The sequence below is a fragment of the Zeus faber genome (assembly GCF_960531495.2).
Source record: "Zeus faber genome assembly, chromosome: 11".
NCBI classification, from domain to species: Eukaryota; Metazoa; Chordata; class Actinopteri; order Zeiformes; family Zeidae; genus Zeus; species Zeus faber.
The window spans coordinates 25,585,984-25,604,467 of NC_137205.1; the positions used below are offsets into that span (position 1 = coordinate 25,585,984).

The 18,484-nt window shown below is 47.0% G+C and overlaps 1 protein-coding gene across 2 annotated transcripts in view; it reads right to left on the reverse strand.

The window, feature by feature from the left end:
- Positions 1-592: 592 nt before the first annotated feature.
- pde4a (phosphodiesterase 4A, cAMP-specific) overlaps positions 593-18,484 on the reverse strand; it is a gene marked incomplete at both ends in the record, with an annotated part of 44,887 nt that continues 26,995 nt past the window's right edge. For both annotated transcript variants that reach the window (XM_080009151.1, XM_080009152.1), the window contains 14 exons: positions 593-1,180; positions 2,778-2,960; positions 4,107-4,229; positions 4,791-4,945; positions 5,483-5,582; positions 5,776-5,940; positions 6,085-6,183; positions 6,307-6,470; positions 6,566-6,659; positions 13,835-13,947; positions 16,150-16,199; positions 16,913-16,983; positions 17,193-17,229; positions 17,637-17,822. In XM_080009151.1, coding sequence (XP_079865277.1) covers positions 593-1,180; positions 2,778-2,960; positions 4,107-4,229; positions 4,791-4,945; positions 5,483-5,582; positions 5,776-5,940; positions 6,085-6,183; positions 6,307-6,470; positions 6,566-6,659; positions 13,835-13,947; positions 16,150-16,199; positions 16,913-16,983; positions 17,193-17,229; positions 17,637-17,822 — 2,128 coding nt within the window. The remainder of the gene's footprint in view (positions 1,181-2,777; positions 2,961-4,106; positions 4,230-4,790; positions 4,946-5,482; positions 5,583-5,775; positions 5,941-6,084; positions 6,184-6,306; positions 6,471-6,565; positions 6,660-13,834; positions 13,948-16,149; positions 16,200-16,912; positions 16,984-17,192; positions 17,230-17,636; positions 17,823-18,484) is intronic.

The window sequence follows — 18,484 nt, forward strand, 5'->3', positions numbered from 1 at the left end:
CCTTTTTTGTGTCTCCGTGTGTTTTTGGATTTTGTGTGTGTGTGTGTGTGTGTGTGTGTGTGTGTGGGGATGTGCGAAACGAATGCAAGAGAAAAGAAACGAATGCATGTGTTGCATATGGATGGTATGCATACTGTACTGCACGGGGGTGTGTGTGTGTGTATGTGTGTGTGTGTGTGTGTCAAAGTGTACAAAAAGTGTATCTAGCGTATTCCACGTGTATAGGGTAATCGGAATCAGTATGAGTGCACGCTCCCCGCTTCACCTTGATGTGTTTCTACGTGTGCATTTCCGTCCCAGAGTGCTACGATGTCTTGTTGCCCCGTCATAACTTCTCGCCTAAACACGTCTTGGGTCCGGTTGTTCCTTTTCAGAAATGAGCAGGTAGGACTTGTCACCCCTCGTAAAATCTACAGTTATTGTGTAACTAGCTTTTTTTTCTTTAAGCGATAATAATTAATTCCCTTTTTGAAAAATAGATTTAAAGGTCTTTATTGTCAATGCAGTCTTATTTGTTCTTGGTTCGGCCACTGAATGGATGAGCAACAGCGTGTGTGCAAGTGAGGACAGGCGTCCGGCCGAAAGGGACGACTCATGTGTCCTCCGCCGGCGAGGAAGAATCCTCTTCCTCCTCCCCCTCCTCTTCCTCCTCCTCCTCTACAGGACTCGTGTCTGAAAGTCTCTCCTTCTCAGAGGTCACCTCCAAGCGCACCTTGAGCTCCTCCTCCCGCTCCTCCTCCGCCTCCTCCATCGCCACCTCCGCCTCCTCCTCAATTATGTCCTCATTTTCTTCTTCCGCTATCGCCCCCTCCACCTCCTCTTCCCGCTCCTCGTCCTCCTCGTCCTCCTCCTCCTCCACCTCGTCTTCGTTTTTGCTCGCCTCTCGACCCTCGCGGCCGCCCTGCGTGAAGTGGTTGGGCGTGGGCTTGTCGTCTCCCCCCGGCTGCCCCTGCTCCGTCCGGGCGTTGTCCTCCAGGGTGAGCTCGAACTGGAACTTGTCGGCGCAGGCGTTGAGCTCCTCGTCCTGGCCGACGGGGGGCGGTGAGGGGCTCTGGGGGATGGTGCTCTGGTACCAGTCCCTGTTGTCCTCCAGGGTGTCCAGGATGTCCTGGGCGTCAGGGTGGACCAGGTCGCCCCACGTCTCCCACAGAGGGTGCACGATGTAGTCGATAAAGCCCACCTGCAACCGAGGGCGGAGGGTCAGACCGGGGCTGGGCGGCATTGACGAAACGCAATAATATCACAATGTTTTTGACATTACGTTACGTTCATATGTTTTACATTACGAATATCTCATTATCGATATTTCATGGTGTTTTTTTGGGGACGACCATCGGTGCCTTCATGAGATATTTACACACAAACATAATCATTAGTAATATGGATATTATGATCAAGCAGGTAGAGGCTGGAAGTTCAGAAAATTGCAATTCTTTACTGTAATGCTTAAAGACAATATTTTAACTATATCACAATATAACGACAATATGCAACGATATCTGGTCTTGTATCACCATTAGACATTAGAGATTGGATCAATATTCCTCCTTATAAAACCTGACTGGGAACGTTTGTGTTTGTTTGTTTTCAAATGTGAGTGTACCTCCGTGGTCCGTAAATAACAATGTATTTACATCGTAGAACATCAACTCAAAAGTACTCAAAAAGCGATATTGAAATAAAATGACTGTTACTTAATATTTCTCCAATAAACCCTGCTCTTGCGTCACGGTCAGATCCGCCTGGTTTTCCAACTTTTCGCGAACATACAGTCGATACGGTTCATTTTTATGAGACGGTCTTAGGGCTTCAGGACGTCCTCCACACTAGGTATCAGAACACTCAAAATGTATGATCCCCCATTTCTAAGTGAGGGCTTGGTGTTTGATTCCAATTTTTAGGACGCCTTAAAAAATGAATGGTTTGAAGGCGTAACAACGAATGAGGTGTGAATCTAATATTTTATGGTTGAAGGCCTGAGCATAAACGGGCAGATCACACTTCGGGGTAAGAAGTTCCAAAATATGCTACTTCAATAAAAAGGAAAGGGTAGGACCATCTTCCAGGGCAGTGCTTCTCAAATGGGGGAACTCGTACCCCTAGGGGTACTTTGCGGTACTGCATGGGTGTACTGAGAAATGTTCTGAAAATGTGTTACTTTTAAATAAATGTTGGTTATGTATAATGTTTAAAATTTAAAATTGTTTACAAAATGTTTTTGAAAAGGTTAACAAAGTCTTTATACAAACAAGTTTGATAGCCTACATCTTTGCTCTACCACATATTTTCAATGCAACCCTTCCTTTAACGATCATATCATCACTTGGAAGTATCTGCAGCAAACGTTGAATGTTAATGTTAACACCTCCACATGCATTACATTATTTATGTTCTTTTTCTTTTTGTTTCCTTTCAAAAATGTTTTGCGCCAGTGGTGGGGGGTACTCAGATGAAACACTATCATCTTACTAAAAATAGTTTGAGAACCACTCTTCTAGGGGACCTCGGCGGGAATTCTGACAACCATAACAATGAATGTTTTGATGCTTACGGTCTGCGTTTGCGTGAGATTCAATATCAAAGTGGCTCCCCTGGTTAAATAAAGGTTAAATAAACGTAACAAAAATTAAAAACACATTGGCGAGAATAGACGGACAAAATGGAAGTAACAAAAACATTCCCTCCCTTTATTAATAAATACAAGTAAAAAGTTATTCTCAGGAAAGGGTCCCGGTGTTTGCAGGCGCGGTGTGTCTGTTCTGTGTCTGCGCCTTTACCTGACTCTTCTCCACGGACGCGGTGTGTTTGTCGCACATGGGACTGATCTCCATCCCCCGCTCTCGCTCTTTGTCGCCCTGTCTGAAGAACTCCTCCATTATTCTCTCCGTCCACTGCCTGTACACCGCGAGGGGCTTGGTGGGGTTGCTCAGGTCGGCACAGTGCACCATGTTCCTCAGCACCTGTTAAAAATAAATAAATAAAAAATATTAGAAATAAATAAATACATACATACCTTAATTCATACATAAATAAATAGAAAGATAAAAAAAACCAAAAATTAAAAACACGCAGCTGGTCATATTTCAGCCGTGTCTCATATAAAGGAAAGATGGAGGTGGCCTTGAACGGTTGACTCCGACTGCTCCGCCGCCACTGATGCGGAGAAAAACAAGATGCAGCAACCTACATCCCTGCACCCTTTCTTGACACATGCACAAAACACGACGCCCGTAACCCACGAGGCCGTTGCCAAAAGGCCGACGCGAAACAAATGTATTCGTCGACGTTTCGGCGACCGGATTATTTTCACCTTGAGGAGACGACGACGACGACGAGATCAACGCATAAATCTGCGGGGAATTTATGATCGGTGATGACATCATCACAGTCAAACGCCAATTCGGCCGCTCGGGAAATCAGAGATTTGCTCCAAAAAGGAAGAGATTCCTGGCATGGGTGCAGGAATCCACGATTTTCACTCATATCTTGACTGAAATATACTCCATGATTGGATTGAATTTGTCCCTTAAAGACATACAGTAACATGCTGCAAAATCCTGTCTCTTATTTGAAGTGTATCTCAGACGTTGAGACCTTTTTACATATTTTGGACACATTAAATACTAATAATTCCTTTCGAACAACATATATATATTTCTTGGCATCTGATCATAGTGAGAGCATGAAATAAAGCAGAAATAAGTTTTACATCTATATATTTTAAGGCTGGTCAGGGACACATCAATGGAATCTGGGCTGAATAAAAGTACTATCTTATCCATTCTTATCTTATAATCTCATCTCGTCGTATCAAGGAAAACCACAATGGAATCCCCAGAGGAAGGGGAGCGCAACACTTGTTTACGGTTATTTCCCGACCAGAAACTTTACTTTCATCTTCACTCGGCCTACTGTTGTCTTACAAGCCAAATTTCAGGACTTCAGCCTAAGCTACACACAACGTTTAAACTTTTAAGACGCAGGATTTGGGGATAATTGAAGGTGTTGTTTCCCGTGTAATTGTGTGTGTGTGTGTGTGTGTGTGCGCGTGTGTGTGCGCGTGTGTGTGTGCGTGTGTGCACGCGCGTGTCGAGACCCTATCCCACCTGTATCCGATCCGTGTAATGGTCGAGCAGCAGCACCCCCGAACTCGTCACCTTCTTGGTCTCCACCATCGTCTTCAGGTCTGCCAGCAAACTCATGTGTTTGGACATATCCGTCGCCAAAACCTGGAAGGAGCATCGACAGTCAGTAGTTGCTGGGCTCATTCTGGCATGAAAAAATGAAATTCATGGACTTTCGAGTGCAAGGACTTGACGCAAAACAAATAGAATCAATTTTCACTGTAATCTGTACTAATTAAAATAATAATAATAATATAATCTTAGTCTCACTGCCTAATACTTATATTAGTATATCTATTATATCTATTAATCTATTATTAATCTCATTGTCATCTGCTATTACTATTCTAAGTGTCTATTTCCAAATATGCTGGATTAAATTTACTTTATTTCCCTGGAATAATCGATGCCATAAAAGTGATCCTGGAAATCTTTTATTACGTAAGGATTTGGATAACGATACCAGGTTTTCAATGATCTTGTTGTCTTTCAAGGACTTTTACAGCAAAAATTAAAATTAAAAATAAAAGGGGGCTATTTTCAAGGTATTCCAATACATTAATTTCTGAGGTCAAGCACTTCAAGCACCTTGGGGACATTGGTAAGAATCCCCCGTCGATGAGGCAATCAAAGAAAAGGACCCAAAAGGGGGAAGGAAGCGCTCACCATATCGATGACGAGTTTTCTGAGGCTCTGTCTCTGCCTCTTGCTCAGGTTCTGGAATATGTCACAGTTCTCCTCGTGCAGCAGCTTGAAGCCCACGGCCAGGTGGTGGTTCTCCAGGACCGACTCGTCGTTGTACATCAGGGCCAGCTCTGAGTCTGCGGAGAGGCGCGGCGCGACACACGGGGTCAATATCGCGACAACCTCAAAATCCTGCTCCGCTCCGGGTTTTTAGCTCCGGCTGCTGGAACGGACGGGTTGGGTTTTGTTGTGTTGCCGCCGGCGGCTACGTTTAAATAATTACTCTGAACAACTGAGCACGAATGCTTTGAGCACACGTTATTGCTCGGAGTAATTCATTTTGAGAAACTCAGTTAAATGCATGGTTGATTAGGAACCTGATCTTTTTTTTCTAAATTTCTTTTGCATATTAAGGAGACCTGTTGCAATGACTTTTTTGTCGACCGGAGCCCGACCGACTTCTGGTTCCTTCCAGAGACGGCCTCTCTAAAATAAGTCACGCCTCCACAAATCATCATGACTCAACAGTCTATAAGTGTCCCAAATAACGTTAATCGAGATTAGAAAATGAGACGCTTTCAACAGATCTTTCCAGATTTACCCAAATTTTCCGCTCCCAGAGAACCTTGCTCACGCACGCCACTCTTAAACCTTTACGCTCGGTCTCGGCTCACTTGTGTTGATGAGAAATTGGTTCGACACTCCCGGATGGTCCACGTCGTGGATGGCGGCGGCAAACAACGCGGCGAGGATCTCTAGGTCGGTGAAAACAGCCTGACGCCGGGGGGGGGGGGGAGAGAGAAGCGGGAGGACATGGGTCCATTAAATATTCATTTTCACAGCGGGTCGCCGGTTTACGACGGGATAAGACGTGGAGGGACGGGCGACGGGGCGGCGGCACCGCACAACCCGTGACCGGCGTGCAAGCCCGTTTAAAAAAAACAACAAAAAAAACAAAACGTCTTACATCCAGAGCTGGTGTGGACAGCAGCACATGCGTGGACTGCGTGACATCCGCAGCGTGGAGGCTGTTGTGGTAGGCCACGTTGGCATGGTAGTGGTCTTCGAGGGTCATCACGTAGGTGACAAACGTGTCCACTGGGATCCGGAAGGTCTTTAATAGATCCCTCTCCTGTGAGCAAAGAGAGAGAGAGGGCGAGAGAGAGAGAGAGAGAGAAGAGAGCCAGGGCCGTTACCCCAAACGTTCAAATGGCCAAAGGAACTCCTAAAACAATACCCATGACGAAGGAGGGAGCACTGATCCTTCCCCTTTTACCTGGAAGATGGCAAACATGATGCAGCTGAGAGGTCGATTATTGGAGAACTCGGCCAGCCGAAAGATATTAAGGCCCCACTTATTCAAGTCGTCCAGCTCCTGCCAGAACATATCAGGGCAAACCAACACGTTAGAGAACCTCGAATCCGGCGCCTGCTGTGATTACTGGCGACAAATATGAGCGATGCGGGCGGCGAGCGGTGGTCCCCGCTCCCCAGTTACCCTGGCTAACGCATCCTCTTGTTCCGTTTTGACGCCGAAGCGAGGCATGGCGGAGTTGGAAAGGCTGGAGCTGTGTGTTAGTTTCTTCACGCCGCTGATGTGACACATGGGCTTGTCCCTCTCTCTCAGGGTCGGGGATGGGATCTCCACCTCGTTCTGCTTATCTGCGGAGACACCCGGACATTTAGGTTTTTTTTTCTCCGATGCTGAGCGGGTCGACCTCCACGTCGTGCCCGGGTGGCGCGGGGCCTGTATTTACCTAGGAAGGTGGTGGAGATGTATTCTGAGACCTGGTTCCCTGAGCGGCTCATCTCAGACAAATGGGACAGCTCGCGGTTCAGCATCCTCTTGAACTGGAAGGGGGGGCGGAGAGGGAGAGATGGGAACAGGCAGGGAACAAGTCAAAACAAATGCTTACATCCGGGCGGATGAAATTTGGCGAGGCCCCGATGCCACGGTTTTCACGCAGATCGCAATGGAATGTTTTGCAGGCTCGTATCAATACGTACTGTGTCAAAGCTTCATTCTAATCAAAGAGCTGTGTATGAATAATTAACAAAATATTCCAGAGCAGTCCACTGAAAGTAAAATGTTCTATGATGTATCACACACGCACGCACGCACACACACACACACACACACACACACCTGTACTTTCTCACGGGTACAAATATACAATATCTAATAGGTCAGATTTGGAAGGCCACACTTTCAAATTCTGATTATTTACAATATTTACTTATGGCACAGTTTATATTATTATTCCCTTTAGACAGTCTACATGCTCTGATTCATGCATGTACTGTATACCTACACACATACATACATACATACATACATACATACATACATACATACATACATATATACATATATGCATACATACATACATACATACATATATACATACATATAAATATACATATAAACATATATACATACATACATACATACATCTATACATATATACATATATACATACATATAAATATGCATATAAACATATATACAAACATACATACATACATACATATATACATACATATAAATATACATATAATCATATATACATACATACATATATACATCTATACATACATACATATATACATATATACATATATACATACATTCCATATGTTGCTTGTGGAGATATTTTTGCTGTGTATATATCTTTCTGATTTAGATGACATTATTTCTCTTACTAATTAGTTTTGCATGGCGTTAAGAGTTTGGCCCCTTTTTGCCATTTTCGCTGCATCGTACTCGTATGAAAGGCACGTGACAAAGAACCTTGGATCCCCAATCTGCAAACAGTTGTGGTACGCGGTACGTTCCCACGCGTCCCCTCCCTGAGGCGGCAGACCTGCGGCGTCACGCGGCATCAGGGTTCACACACGTTTTTAAACGTTCGTCTCGCTTAAAAGGACGTTCAACAATTGGAATCTGACGCTCTGAGCCTTTTAGCCGCGTTCCCAGGCGGCGCCGGTCACGTGGGGGCCCAGGCGCAATTCGGACGAGGCCACCGCCTACCCCCCCCCCGCCGCCGCCCGCCCCAGTCTGTGTCCTACTGACTGATCCTTCACACATAATAATCTCCATGGCAACCTGAGTGGTTGCCTTGGCAACTGCCTCCTCACAGTCAGTTCTTCAGCTCGATGTGAGAGCGGTGGCTGCCTGGGTGACAATTTGAGGGAGTAGGCAGGTGTCTCTGACCTCTCCCAAGGTCAGACCCTCCCCTTCTCCTCTCTCCTCTTCATCGCCCCCCTCCCTCCCTCCCTCCCTCCCTCCCTCACCCTTACATCTGCTCCTCCCTCTCTCTGTAGACAAACAACACTCCACACTGTTCCCCGTTATCTCCTCAAGCTTCCTCTGTCACAGTTTCTGCCCGGTTTCACGTGTTCATATTTCCCTCTCGCAGACGCGCATATATTATTTTCACCGCATCTGTATAGTGTTTTTTGTTGTTGTTGTTGTTGTTGTTGTTGTTGTTGTTGTTGTTGTTGTTGTTGTTGTTGTTGTTTTCCCCCTCCCTTCATTTCTGCCTTTTTTTTTTGTTGTCTGGCCAGATTTTACCAAACAAGGACGCTCTGAGAGCTCACAGAAAACCTTCAGTCAAGCAGAATAAGTCATCGGGAGACAGGCATCTATCTAGTCCAGTGGCCCAGACCTTTTTGTACTCAATTTCTCTCTCTCTCTCTCTCTCTCTCTCTCTCTCTCTCTCTCTCTCCCTCCCTCCCTCCCCCCCCCCCCCTCTCTCTCTCTCTCTCGAATGCTGTAACGCTGAGTCATAGCTGCCAACCAACACTTCTACGGTGCCAGTCCGAGTGCCAGGACAAACAACACTCCTCCTCTGACACTTACTAATGAAACAAACACGCGAACGTCGGATGCTCACAAGCATGCTAGGGGGTTGCTCACACATCAGCATACACACCAACACACACACACCCACACACACACACACACACACGCACGCACATGCTTGCATGCACGCACACAGTCGGACGCCACGGAAAACATACATCCAGACGCACATGCATATGTGAGGGACCCGGTCGAGCATATGTACAAACTACAATTGTGTTCCTCTGTCTCTTTCTCTGTCTTTCAACTCTAACACACACTGACAAACACACACACACACACACACACACACACACACACACATACACACACACACACACACACACTTAAGAGTTTTGTATCAGCGCAACAATATACACTGATCCAATGTTCCTGTGTTCTCAATTCCATGAATACATCGAGAACGTACATAATTCACTGACACACTGAACTGCACCCGTAAAGTAATCACAAAACAGAGGTCTGAATAATGGATCCCCGCTTCTACTGCCATGTACCGGAGCGAAATAAAACAAAGCTCAAGGCGGCAGCACATACTGACGGAGCCACCGCCAGAGCTCCACCGGGGACGCAGTCACAAGGTTTCGTAGGTGACGGCACACAGCCACAACAATAAAAACTCACTGAGTGCACCTAACACTGCAATTTATAGGAGGGCGAAGGAGGGTTGTGGCAGGGGGGCCCCACCGCCCGTTGAGAAATTAAACATCCTATATGTTTTGAGGTAAAACAGAGATTGACTTAGCGCCGAGGTTACCGAGCGTCGCTCTTCCCGGACTCCCGGTTTTTGGCCACCTGAAGCAGAAATCGAGGCCGCAGCCTCGGGTTTGGAAGGACAGTACAGGACGATAGGGCAGGAGGGGAGCAGGTGTGAAGGGGTGATACAGATATCATGTGACACTACAACTTACCTGCAGTAAAGAAGACTGGACCGTTTTTTTTCCCTCAAAGTGCTACAGCTTTAGGCCCAAGATTTAGGTTGCCGTGTTTTCACATGACAAAAACAGTGACTAGGTTACCCATTTATAGGGAAGTCAATTTATATTGAGATGCATGTTGTGTATGAACGGTGCTTTACAAATTATACAAAGGTTATATTATATTATTATTATTTAATTTTTTTATTATTATCATTATCATCGCCATGACTATATTATTATTATGATGATGATGATTATTATTATTATTATTTGTATTATTTGTATTATTTGTATTATTACTATTATTATTATTACTTAGGGTTATGGATGGTTTACCACAATGTTTTTCAAGAGAAGCCCTGTCTTTGCTGACATGCATATATATTGGGTGAAAGTGTAAATATATAATATGTAAATTATAATGTAAACCCACTTTCTTCCAAACATTCTGGAGACACTAACTTTAAGTCTTGTGTGACCTTCCTCCACAGATACACATACATCAATATCCTCTACTTTTCTGTCTCTGTCACCTACGTGAGATTCTCCCTCCAAAATCACCTGCCCAGCATTCACACCAGCTTATGTGTTTATCAGGCTTAGAAGACCAGCACGGACATACATTTGAAATAACAGAGAATGGTATAGGTGGTGCTCACAGGGGAAAACAATGTTCAGAGGCCCCAAAACACCAATCCAAGATGGCAGCTACCATGCTGTTTGCCCTACCTGGTCCCACCACCCGATGAGCCAGGGCCTGGAGCAGGTCTCACAGAAAAGGTCCACTAAGGGTGTCCTACGCTCCGCCGCGGTCCCACCCCCTTCCAGAACCCCTCCAGCAGCTGCACCAAGGTCCAGCTCTGCCCCTGCCCTCCCCTGCAGGGGGCTGTAGCTGGAGGAGTGGGGCAGCCGATAGCCCCCCGGTACAGGCGAGGGGCAGGACGATGGGACCGGGTCAATGGCCTCTACCACGCCCATGTTGAGGGTGACAGGGGGCGAGGGCCGCTGGCACAGGCAGGAGGTGCGGTACTGGAGCGGGGTGGGGGCACTGCGAGTGCCCCAGTGGCATGAGGGCGTCGTCAGGGTGCGTTGGGAGAGGCCGCAGCCGGCCAAGCCGGGACACTCCAGAGCGACAGCTGCCCCGAGGAGGGGTGGAGGGAAGGGAAGGGCGAGGGCAGAGGCTGCTTGTGCCGACCGTCCGCCCCTACATGCAGCTCCCCGAAGCAGGCCCCCCCGTCAGTCGAGAATCAGGCTCCAGCCTTAGCGGGGTCCAACGATAAGGCCCCCCCTGACGGGCGGATGGGCTGCTAAACAGACTACATCTCATCCCATTTGCTGAGCCGAATGGACCAAAATCTGCAGGAGCTGCAAGGTGGTGGTTGACAGGAGCCCAGAAGAAGAAAAAGCAGAGAAAAAAGGGGGGCGATAGAGTGAAGAACTGTCTGAAGGGCACTGAGAGGAGCCAATGGAGGGAGAGGGGAATAAAAGAGGGGGCGAAGAAATTATGGTGTGCTCGGAGGTGAGTCGACTAACACACAAAACAGCAATTACAAAGTGAGAAGGACGTCGGGGTGGCAACGACAGGACAGTGTCGAGCGATGGAGGTAAATGGAGCAAGGGCGATGCGAGGGACAAGGGAAAAGGAAGGAGGTGCAATGAATGACAGCCGAAAGAAAAAACAAGGACAGAGAAGGAGAGAGGGAGAGAGGGAGAGAGGGAGGGATGGAGAGAGGGAGTCAAGAAAAAGGACGCAGCCAGGCAGGCCCCGTAGCAGACAGCGAGGCTAAGGAATCACGCCGGCGCGGTGGCGTGGGGAAAACAGGCTCCCCTTCCCTGCGTCTGCTGCCCCTCCCCCACAGCGCGGATCCAGAGGCCCGGCCCAGTCCTCCCGGTGCATCAGCCTGTCTGCGCCGTCTCACTGGCCCCGGCGCAACGCAGCCCGTCCACAGTTGGTCAGTCAGCCTGGCTCCTGGTAGCCCGGCAACCCGAGTCTCCTCCTCCAAGTCAATTCATGGCGCAGCTGGCCCCGACGCCCAAGGACTAATCCCCGCTGCTTCAGGCTCCCCTACCTCCTCCTCCTCCGCCGATGCTCTGCCCCTCGCACCGCGTCCCCCGGACGTTGTAGACAGCCCTCGCAAGCAGATCAGCCCGTGGGGCTGCGGGCGCGTGCGTGCGTGTATATCTGTGCTCGCGTTTGATCGCCGCTCCAGAGTGAGCATGCGCCGCGCTCAGCGTGTACGTCTATCGAAAAAATGTGTGTGTGTGTGTGTGTGTGTGTGTGTGTGTGTGTGTGTGTGCGAGCGAGGGTGTGAACAAGAGCGAGAGACTGAGTGGGAATATTCATGTGCGCTCCTCCACGGTGCTGAGCGCCAGAGGAAGCCGTGTAGGGGAGCTGCGGCTGCTAAAAGGCTGCAACGTATTCACAGTGCCTCCTTTTCAGCCCCAGAGACTACGTGCACGAACACGAGTGCAGACACACTGACACCGGGCGCGCGCACACCCGCCCGCCCGCCCGCACGCACGCACGCACGCACGCACGCACGCACGCACACACACACACACACACACACACACACACACACACACGCACACACACACACACACACACACACAATCACACCCGTACACATCCGTCGTCTGTCCACAATTCGTCCATTTGCAATTCCCTATCGGCTTTAACTGTCACTGGACAAAGAAGGGCACATTTTGTGAAATGAATGGGGAGAGCAGCAGATTGAACATTTCCAGAACAACAAAAAAAAAAAAAACCAAAAAAACCCAAGGTGCCTGCCGCTGTCCCTTTAAAAACGGAAGACAAGAGAAGGAGCGTTGCCCGCGTTTCATTGGCCGGTGCCCAAACCACATGCCTTGTGGACAGAGCGGCGAGCCAATGACTGAGAGGGAAGGGCAGAGCCTGCTGCTGCTCGATAGCAACCAAGGTTACAGCAGAGACATCAGCATCAGGACCCGTTCCCCCTCCCGTGTCCTCCCCACCCACAGAGCATCACCCACTCCCTCTCTCTCTCTCTCTCTCTCTCTCTCTCTCTCTCTCACACACAAACACACTCAGCTTCTCTACCCTGATCTGTCTTTCTCTTATTCTCCATAATATACCTTTGTGCACACTTAATAAGGCCTACCCATGTTGACACACATGCATATGTACCAGTGTAGACACAGTATGCTGTTGTTCTGTATACAAGGTCTACTCACCAAAACAAATATACATAGATACAACATACTAGTTTTATACTCATCAATAACGTATAAACTATTAGAGGGTGGATCACACTGTCAAACAGAGTCAAACCGACTCAATTTTCTTTTATAAAATCCAGGATGTACATGTAGATGTGTTTGGGCCGTCGCTGATTAAAAAAAGACATTGGATCATGTTGGAATCAAAGCTTTCATTAGTGTTCTCTCGTAGCAGGGACACACCAGAAGACTTTCAAAAAGACAGAATCACACGGTTCCTCCATCACTGCAGTAGTGCGCACACTAGAGGATTTATCAAGGGCGCTGGTGACAGGGGAACATACATCTTGGGATTCTAGCACCTAATATATAGTAAGGGCCGAGACGTGAAACTGAACATAATATCAATCCAGCCAAGACACCCGAACTAGTCTGGGACTGATCACAAGAGTTTCTGACCGATCTCAAACCAAACGAATGACTGCCGGCGATGGGAGTGTGCTCTGAACGAACCTTAAGACAAGAGGTAATCTCATGATTTTCTTAATATTTTCAAAATTTGTCAGGGACTCAAAACAAAAAGAGGTAAAATCCATTGGTGTATACCAGGCATAAGCAAATAAATAATGCATAGGTAGTCTAATTATTTAATTATCCTGGTTCGTCTTAGTCCATGCACCTTAGTAGAGCTGCAGGGGTTTCTTAGCACGGCGGAGGGGGGGTGTTTAAAGAACATTAGTCAGTATATCAACTTCTATAAGGTCAAGCTATACCATGATGAACCTGATTCGTATACCCTTTATACTGGCTCACCCGGGTGAGCACATGCAAAGTCAACACAGAAAGACCAAAGCAAGGGTTTGAACCCAAAACCTCCCTTGCTGTGCGGCAACCGCGCCACCACCGTGCCATCGGAGGTGTTTAAGACAAAGGATATTAAAGTGTGTGTGTGTGTGTGTGTGTGTGTGTGTGTGTGCGCGCGCGCGCGTGTGCTCGTGTGTGCCTGCATGCTTCTGCAGGCACGCCGGAGGATAGTTATGCACCTTGTTGGAGGCCATCTCACTGACGGAGCGGTGGGTCTGGATGGTCTCCAGCTGGTCCAGACACCAGTCCAGCTCCTCCAGTGTCTCTCGCGCCATCTGCTGGTAGGTCTCCTCTGAGGACGGCGCATGGATATACAAGCAGACACACAGTGAAGCCTGTCAGTGGTCGAGGAATGACAACAAACACATGCCTGCGGGGTAAAATGCCCCGAGAGAATGTCTTCCGCTAGCGGAGCTCACTCACTACGAGTCCCACTACGAATGCTGAGGCGCGTTCAAAGTCAAAATGCTTTCACATTTGTGATGGAAAATTGTTTATGTTCCCTATATCTCCTGTGAAAGGCCCCGTTCCGTCCGCAAATTCCCCCACCCATCCTGCGAAGGCCAGCCCTCAGATCAGGGCATACCAGACTGTACTGGGCCGAGTTGTACACGCAGAAGTTTCATCACCTCACAAGGGCCAGCGGCGCATTCCTGTCTTACTCCCTAATTTCGAGACTAAGATCTGCCGATTGTTCTCAAGCGTAAAGACTGACTCCGACGCATGTTGTCAGACAACGCCGTTCCACTGTCTCAGGGTGCACGCTGTGCAGAATTGCTCTCATTTAATTTGCAAACTAAATCTTGTTATTAAAGCGAGGATCAGGTTTACCTCACCGACCACACGGCGGAATTTTACATCGAATGGAGGAAGGAAACATAATAAACAAATAGTATTTTTCTTTTTTTTATAATGGAACCTTGTTATTACCCTGATATAACGTTACATCTTCAACCATCAAACAGCTGGCAGTATGTTGTAATATTTGTTCTGGTCCAAGTAGAGTCAACTTGTTTAAAGTAAAACTATTCAGCCTTCATCTTAAAGGTCATTGCATTTTGTGAGTTTAAACCATTTAAGTGGGAAGGAACACTTGTTTTTTTTGTAAACGCCGTCTTTGTTTAATTTGTATTACTATTTATTTTTACTATTACTATTTATATAGTCATTGACTCCTTACACTCCTTGAGTCCTTCTTCCCTTGATTCACAAATGTAGGAACTTTTTCATAGTTCTAAGAACTTTTTGGAGGAGCGTTTTTTGTGTCCGCCCTGCAGGAACTAGGAATGTTTGTGATTGGTCCAGATGTAAGTGCCCCGGTCCCTTCGCCCCGGTGCACTGAGGACAGTTCACCCGGTCAAGTCACATCGTTCTGGGCGGTGATGAGCCCACGTTCACTCAGTGGCAATAAAAATGTAACCAATAAAAATCAAAAGACAACAAAAAATATATTTTTAATTGTAGATGTATTTATTTCATTTATTTTATATTTCGACGTTCATTGAATGAAAACTTAACCTTGCCTCAAGAAAGTCGAAGAAAACATTTAAATGAGGCTTTGTAGATCTAATGGGAGGGAAGATAATGCAACCGGAAAAAAAAAAAAGGAGCCCTTGAAGGTATTTAGTTCTCGGGGGACCTCCCCAGCTCCTAGTTCCCCTCGGGGAGTCCCCAGAAGTGTTTGGTCCCAAAACGCTTGATGAGGAACTACCTAGTCTTAACCACTTCAAGAGTAAAACATTTAAGGCAAAATATGAATTACTGAAGTTATTGATGCAAAACATATTCTAACATTCACACACATTATAAGACTTTTGAAATCTTGTTGTGAGGTATGGATTTGTTGGTGATTAAGGGAAACTGTGCAGTACGATCAGCTTAGAACCAGAGCCAAATTAAAGACGTTTTTTTTATCTCATAAGGACCTGGAAACAGTTATCGATGGTTTTGTCACCTTTCGACTACTGAAATTCCCTGTATATGGGGTTGGCCCATTCCGTCGATTTTAAAATTGTAGGATTTGTGTTTTAAAGCCCGAAATCGATTAGTTCCAATGTACATTGCTGATCTGCTCATTCCTTATTCTGACTTGTTGTGAGGATGACCCTAAGTGACCTCACTTAGGGTCATCCTCACAACAACTCCTATCAGCCCCCCACTCATGCTACAAAACCAGAGGTGACCGGGCCTTTTCTGTTGCTTTTAGTTCAGTCTGAGTCAGTCAGATAGATTATTCCTTTTACTCGTCCATTTGACCTCAGTTTTACCTTGGCTTTTAATGTTTTTGTTTTCTTTTTGCAATTTCTATCTGTTTTTGTGCATTTTGTGTTTTCTCTTAGTCCTGCTTTTAACCCGTACTCCTCAATCCTTTAATTTGTCTACCTCTTGTATTGTTAATCCATCTGCCTCGACTGAAAAGCACTTTGGGTCAACCCCCATTGTTTTTAAATGTGCTACATAAATAAAAGTGACTTGACTTGACTTGATGACGTACCAGAAAGTGTAGCCTGGGGAACAGTGGGTTGGCTTGTCACTGGCGACCTCCTGTGGACAAATGGAGTATTACATTCAACAATGACAGCGACACATCGCTGCCCCCTGCTGGTACTCATTGTCCACTCTGCTTTACACAGTGGCACAATGGAAATGACTTTCGGGGGCATTTAACAAATGCATTGCATGTGTGTATTCCCTTTTAGATACTTCTAAAAGACAAAGACAGAGATGGTGGACTTTAGTATGTAAATATAGTATCAGGTGAATTGAGCACCATAGCAGCCCATCACTTTTACTGAAAGCAGTTTAATTGCCCCCCCCCCCCAAAAAAAGGACAAATATGAACGATAAAAATACAATTTAGTTATTTAGTAATGTAGGAATATTTGTTCCGTTAAGCCTTCCTCTTTATGACGTATCGCCGTGGCCCTAACAGCCTGCTAACTCATGTTTCCGGAGTCTACTGTGTTACAAAGGAAGATCGTTTTAGAGCTGTTGACCATGGGTCTCCCGTCGTCTGAGTGCGTGGTCATGGACATGTATCCAGGCCACAATGCGCTATTCACGCAGCGCTGAAAACCAACGCGGCGGGAGCGCCGCAGCGACACAGATAATCACTTCTCCGCATTTGGATAGTGAATGCAAAAAGGCTCAAGGACGCCGAGACGGCAGCCGAGTTGCACGCACGGTACACTAAGATCGGGACTCATGAGCGCAGCGCGGGCGGTGGGGAGAGGGCTGAGCGACGGCATGGTACTGACTTGTTAGTGGGTGTTGTGACATTGGCGAGGATGGTGAAGTTGCTTCTTACAGTTCGTAGGCTGGCCAACACCTGTTGGGGGGTAAGCACGGACAGTGTAGGAGGGGAGGGAGGAGGGAGGGAGGGAGGGAGGAGAGAGGGAGGGGAGGGGATGAAGGGTCGGGAGAGAGCGAACCAAGACAATTTCACCGCGCTGATTAGTCGCCTTTTAAGCAGTTCACAGCAATTAAACACGTCCGCGGCGAGGCCGGTCACCATTTGGCGGCGGGGCGGAGGCGTACCTGAGCAAAAGGGGTGACTATCATGTCTTCGGCGTGCCTGGAGAGTGAGAGAAAAAAACAACAAAAAAAAAAGGGGATAAATAATGAGCGGGCTGCGGAGTGAGAAAAACACAGCTGAGGCACTTCATTTCACTGTTTACGCGAGCGTGTGCATCCGTGAAATATGTGTTTACATGGCCCCGCCTCGATCTAAACAGAGTGCCACTTTGAAATTCTGCTCATGGAAAAGTTCAGCGGTTCCAAAGAATTCAAGGACCTTAGCAACACAACTAGACAGCAACATTAAGCGATAATAGGAACTTACATGATTTATGAGCCGAGCGTATTTTAATTAACATTTAATATTCAATTAAAAATATAAGGCCTTTAGCTGGATACGTACACACACTGCGACCGGGAAGGTCTCGCAGGTGTTCATTGGTGTTATGAGGACCTGGTACCCACCCGTCACTGTTGATGGAGGAGTTGCGGGACATCGTTTTGGGGGACGTGTCGTAGTCCGAGTCCGAGCGATAAAGGAAGGACTCCCTGCGCTGGCTCTGGGGGAAGGAGGGGTGGAGCACCAACCCGGGACTCGCCTGCAAATCCATAGGACTGCGGCCTGGCGACGGACCATTCTCCGAATCGAAGCTGAAAGGCAATCACGTGGAACGGAAAAAGCGGCAAAGTTAAAAACCGACTTCCAGCCCCCTTCTGCTCCAGGTCTGGGAAGTACGGTGAGGAAAGAGAGAAAACCTTTTCCCTCAGAGACCCCCTAAATAAATGTTATTCAATCTGAGACAACCCTTATCATGTCATTTATGAGTGCTTGGTGGTCGTTTTTTGTCTGAATCTGTTGTTTTTATGGCAGAGGGAGCAAGGTTATTAGGGTGTACAATACATTATAATATACAGTCATGGATTCTGTTACAATTTATATTTGAACTAACACTCGTGGAGTTTTGAACCAATATTTAGCTTCAAACATAAAAAAACCATATGCATCAAATGGTCCAGAGCCTGGCGACCCCCCGTGGGGGTCCAGTACCTCATCTTGGGAATCCCTGCAATAGCAGAAGTGGCAGAGGCCACAACAACAACAAAAAAAACATGTTTCTCAGGTGAACCAGTTTTGTCTTGCTCCCCCAAAAGCTCTGAGTGAAATCCATTTTACCTCGAGAAGCAGCGCCGGCCTGAACATAACCTCCGAGTTGAGAAGCTGAGAAGTGGAACCGCTATTGATTTTTTAGCCGACTTGATGTTTAAAACAGAAAAGGATGAAGGATGGATGTAATTATACACATAGCGGTAAC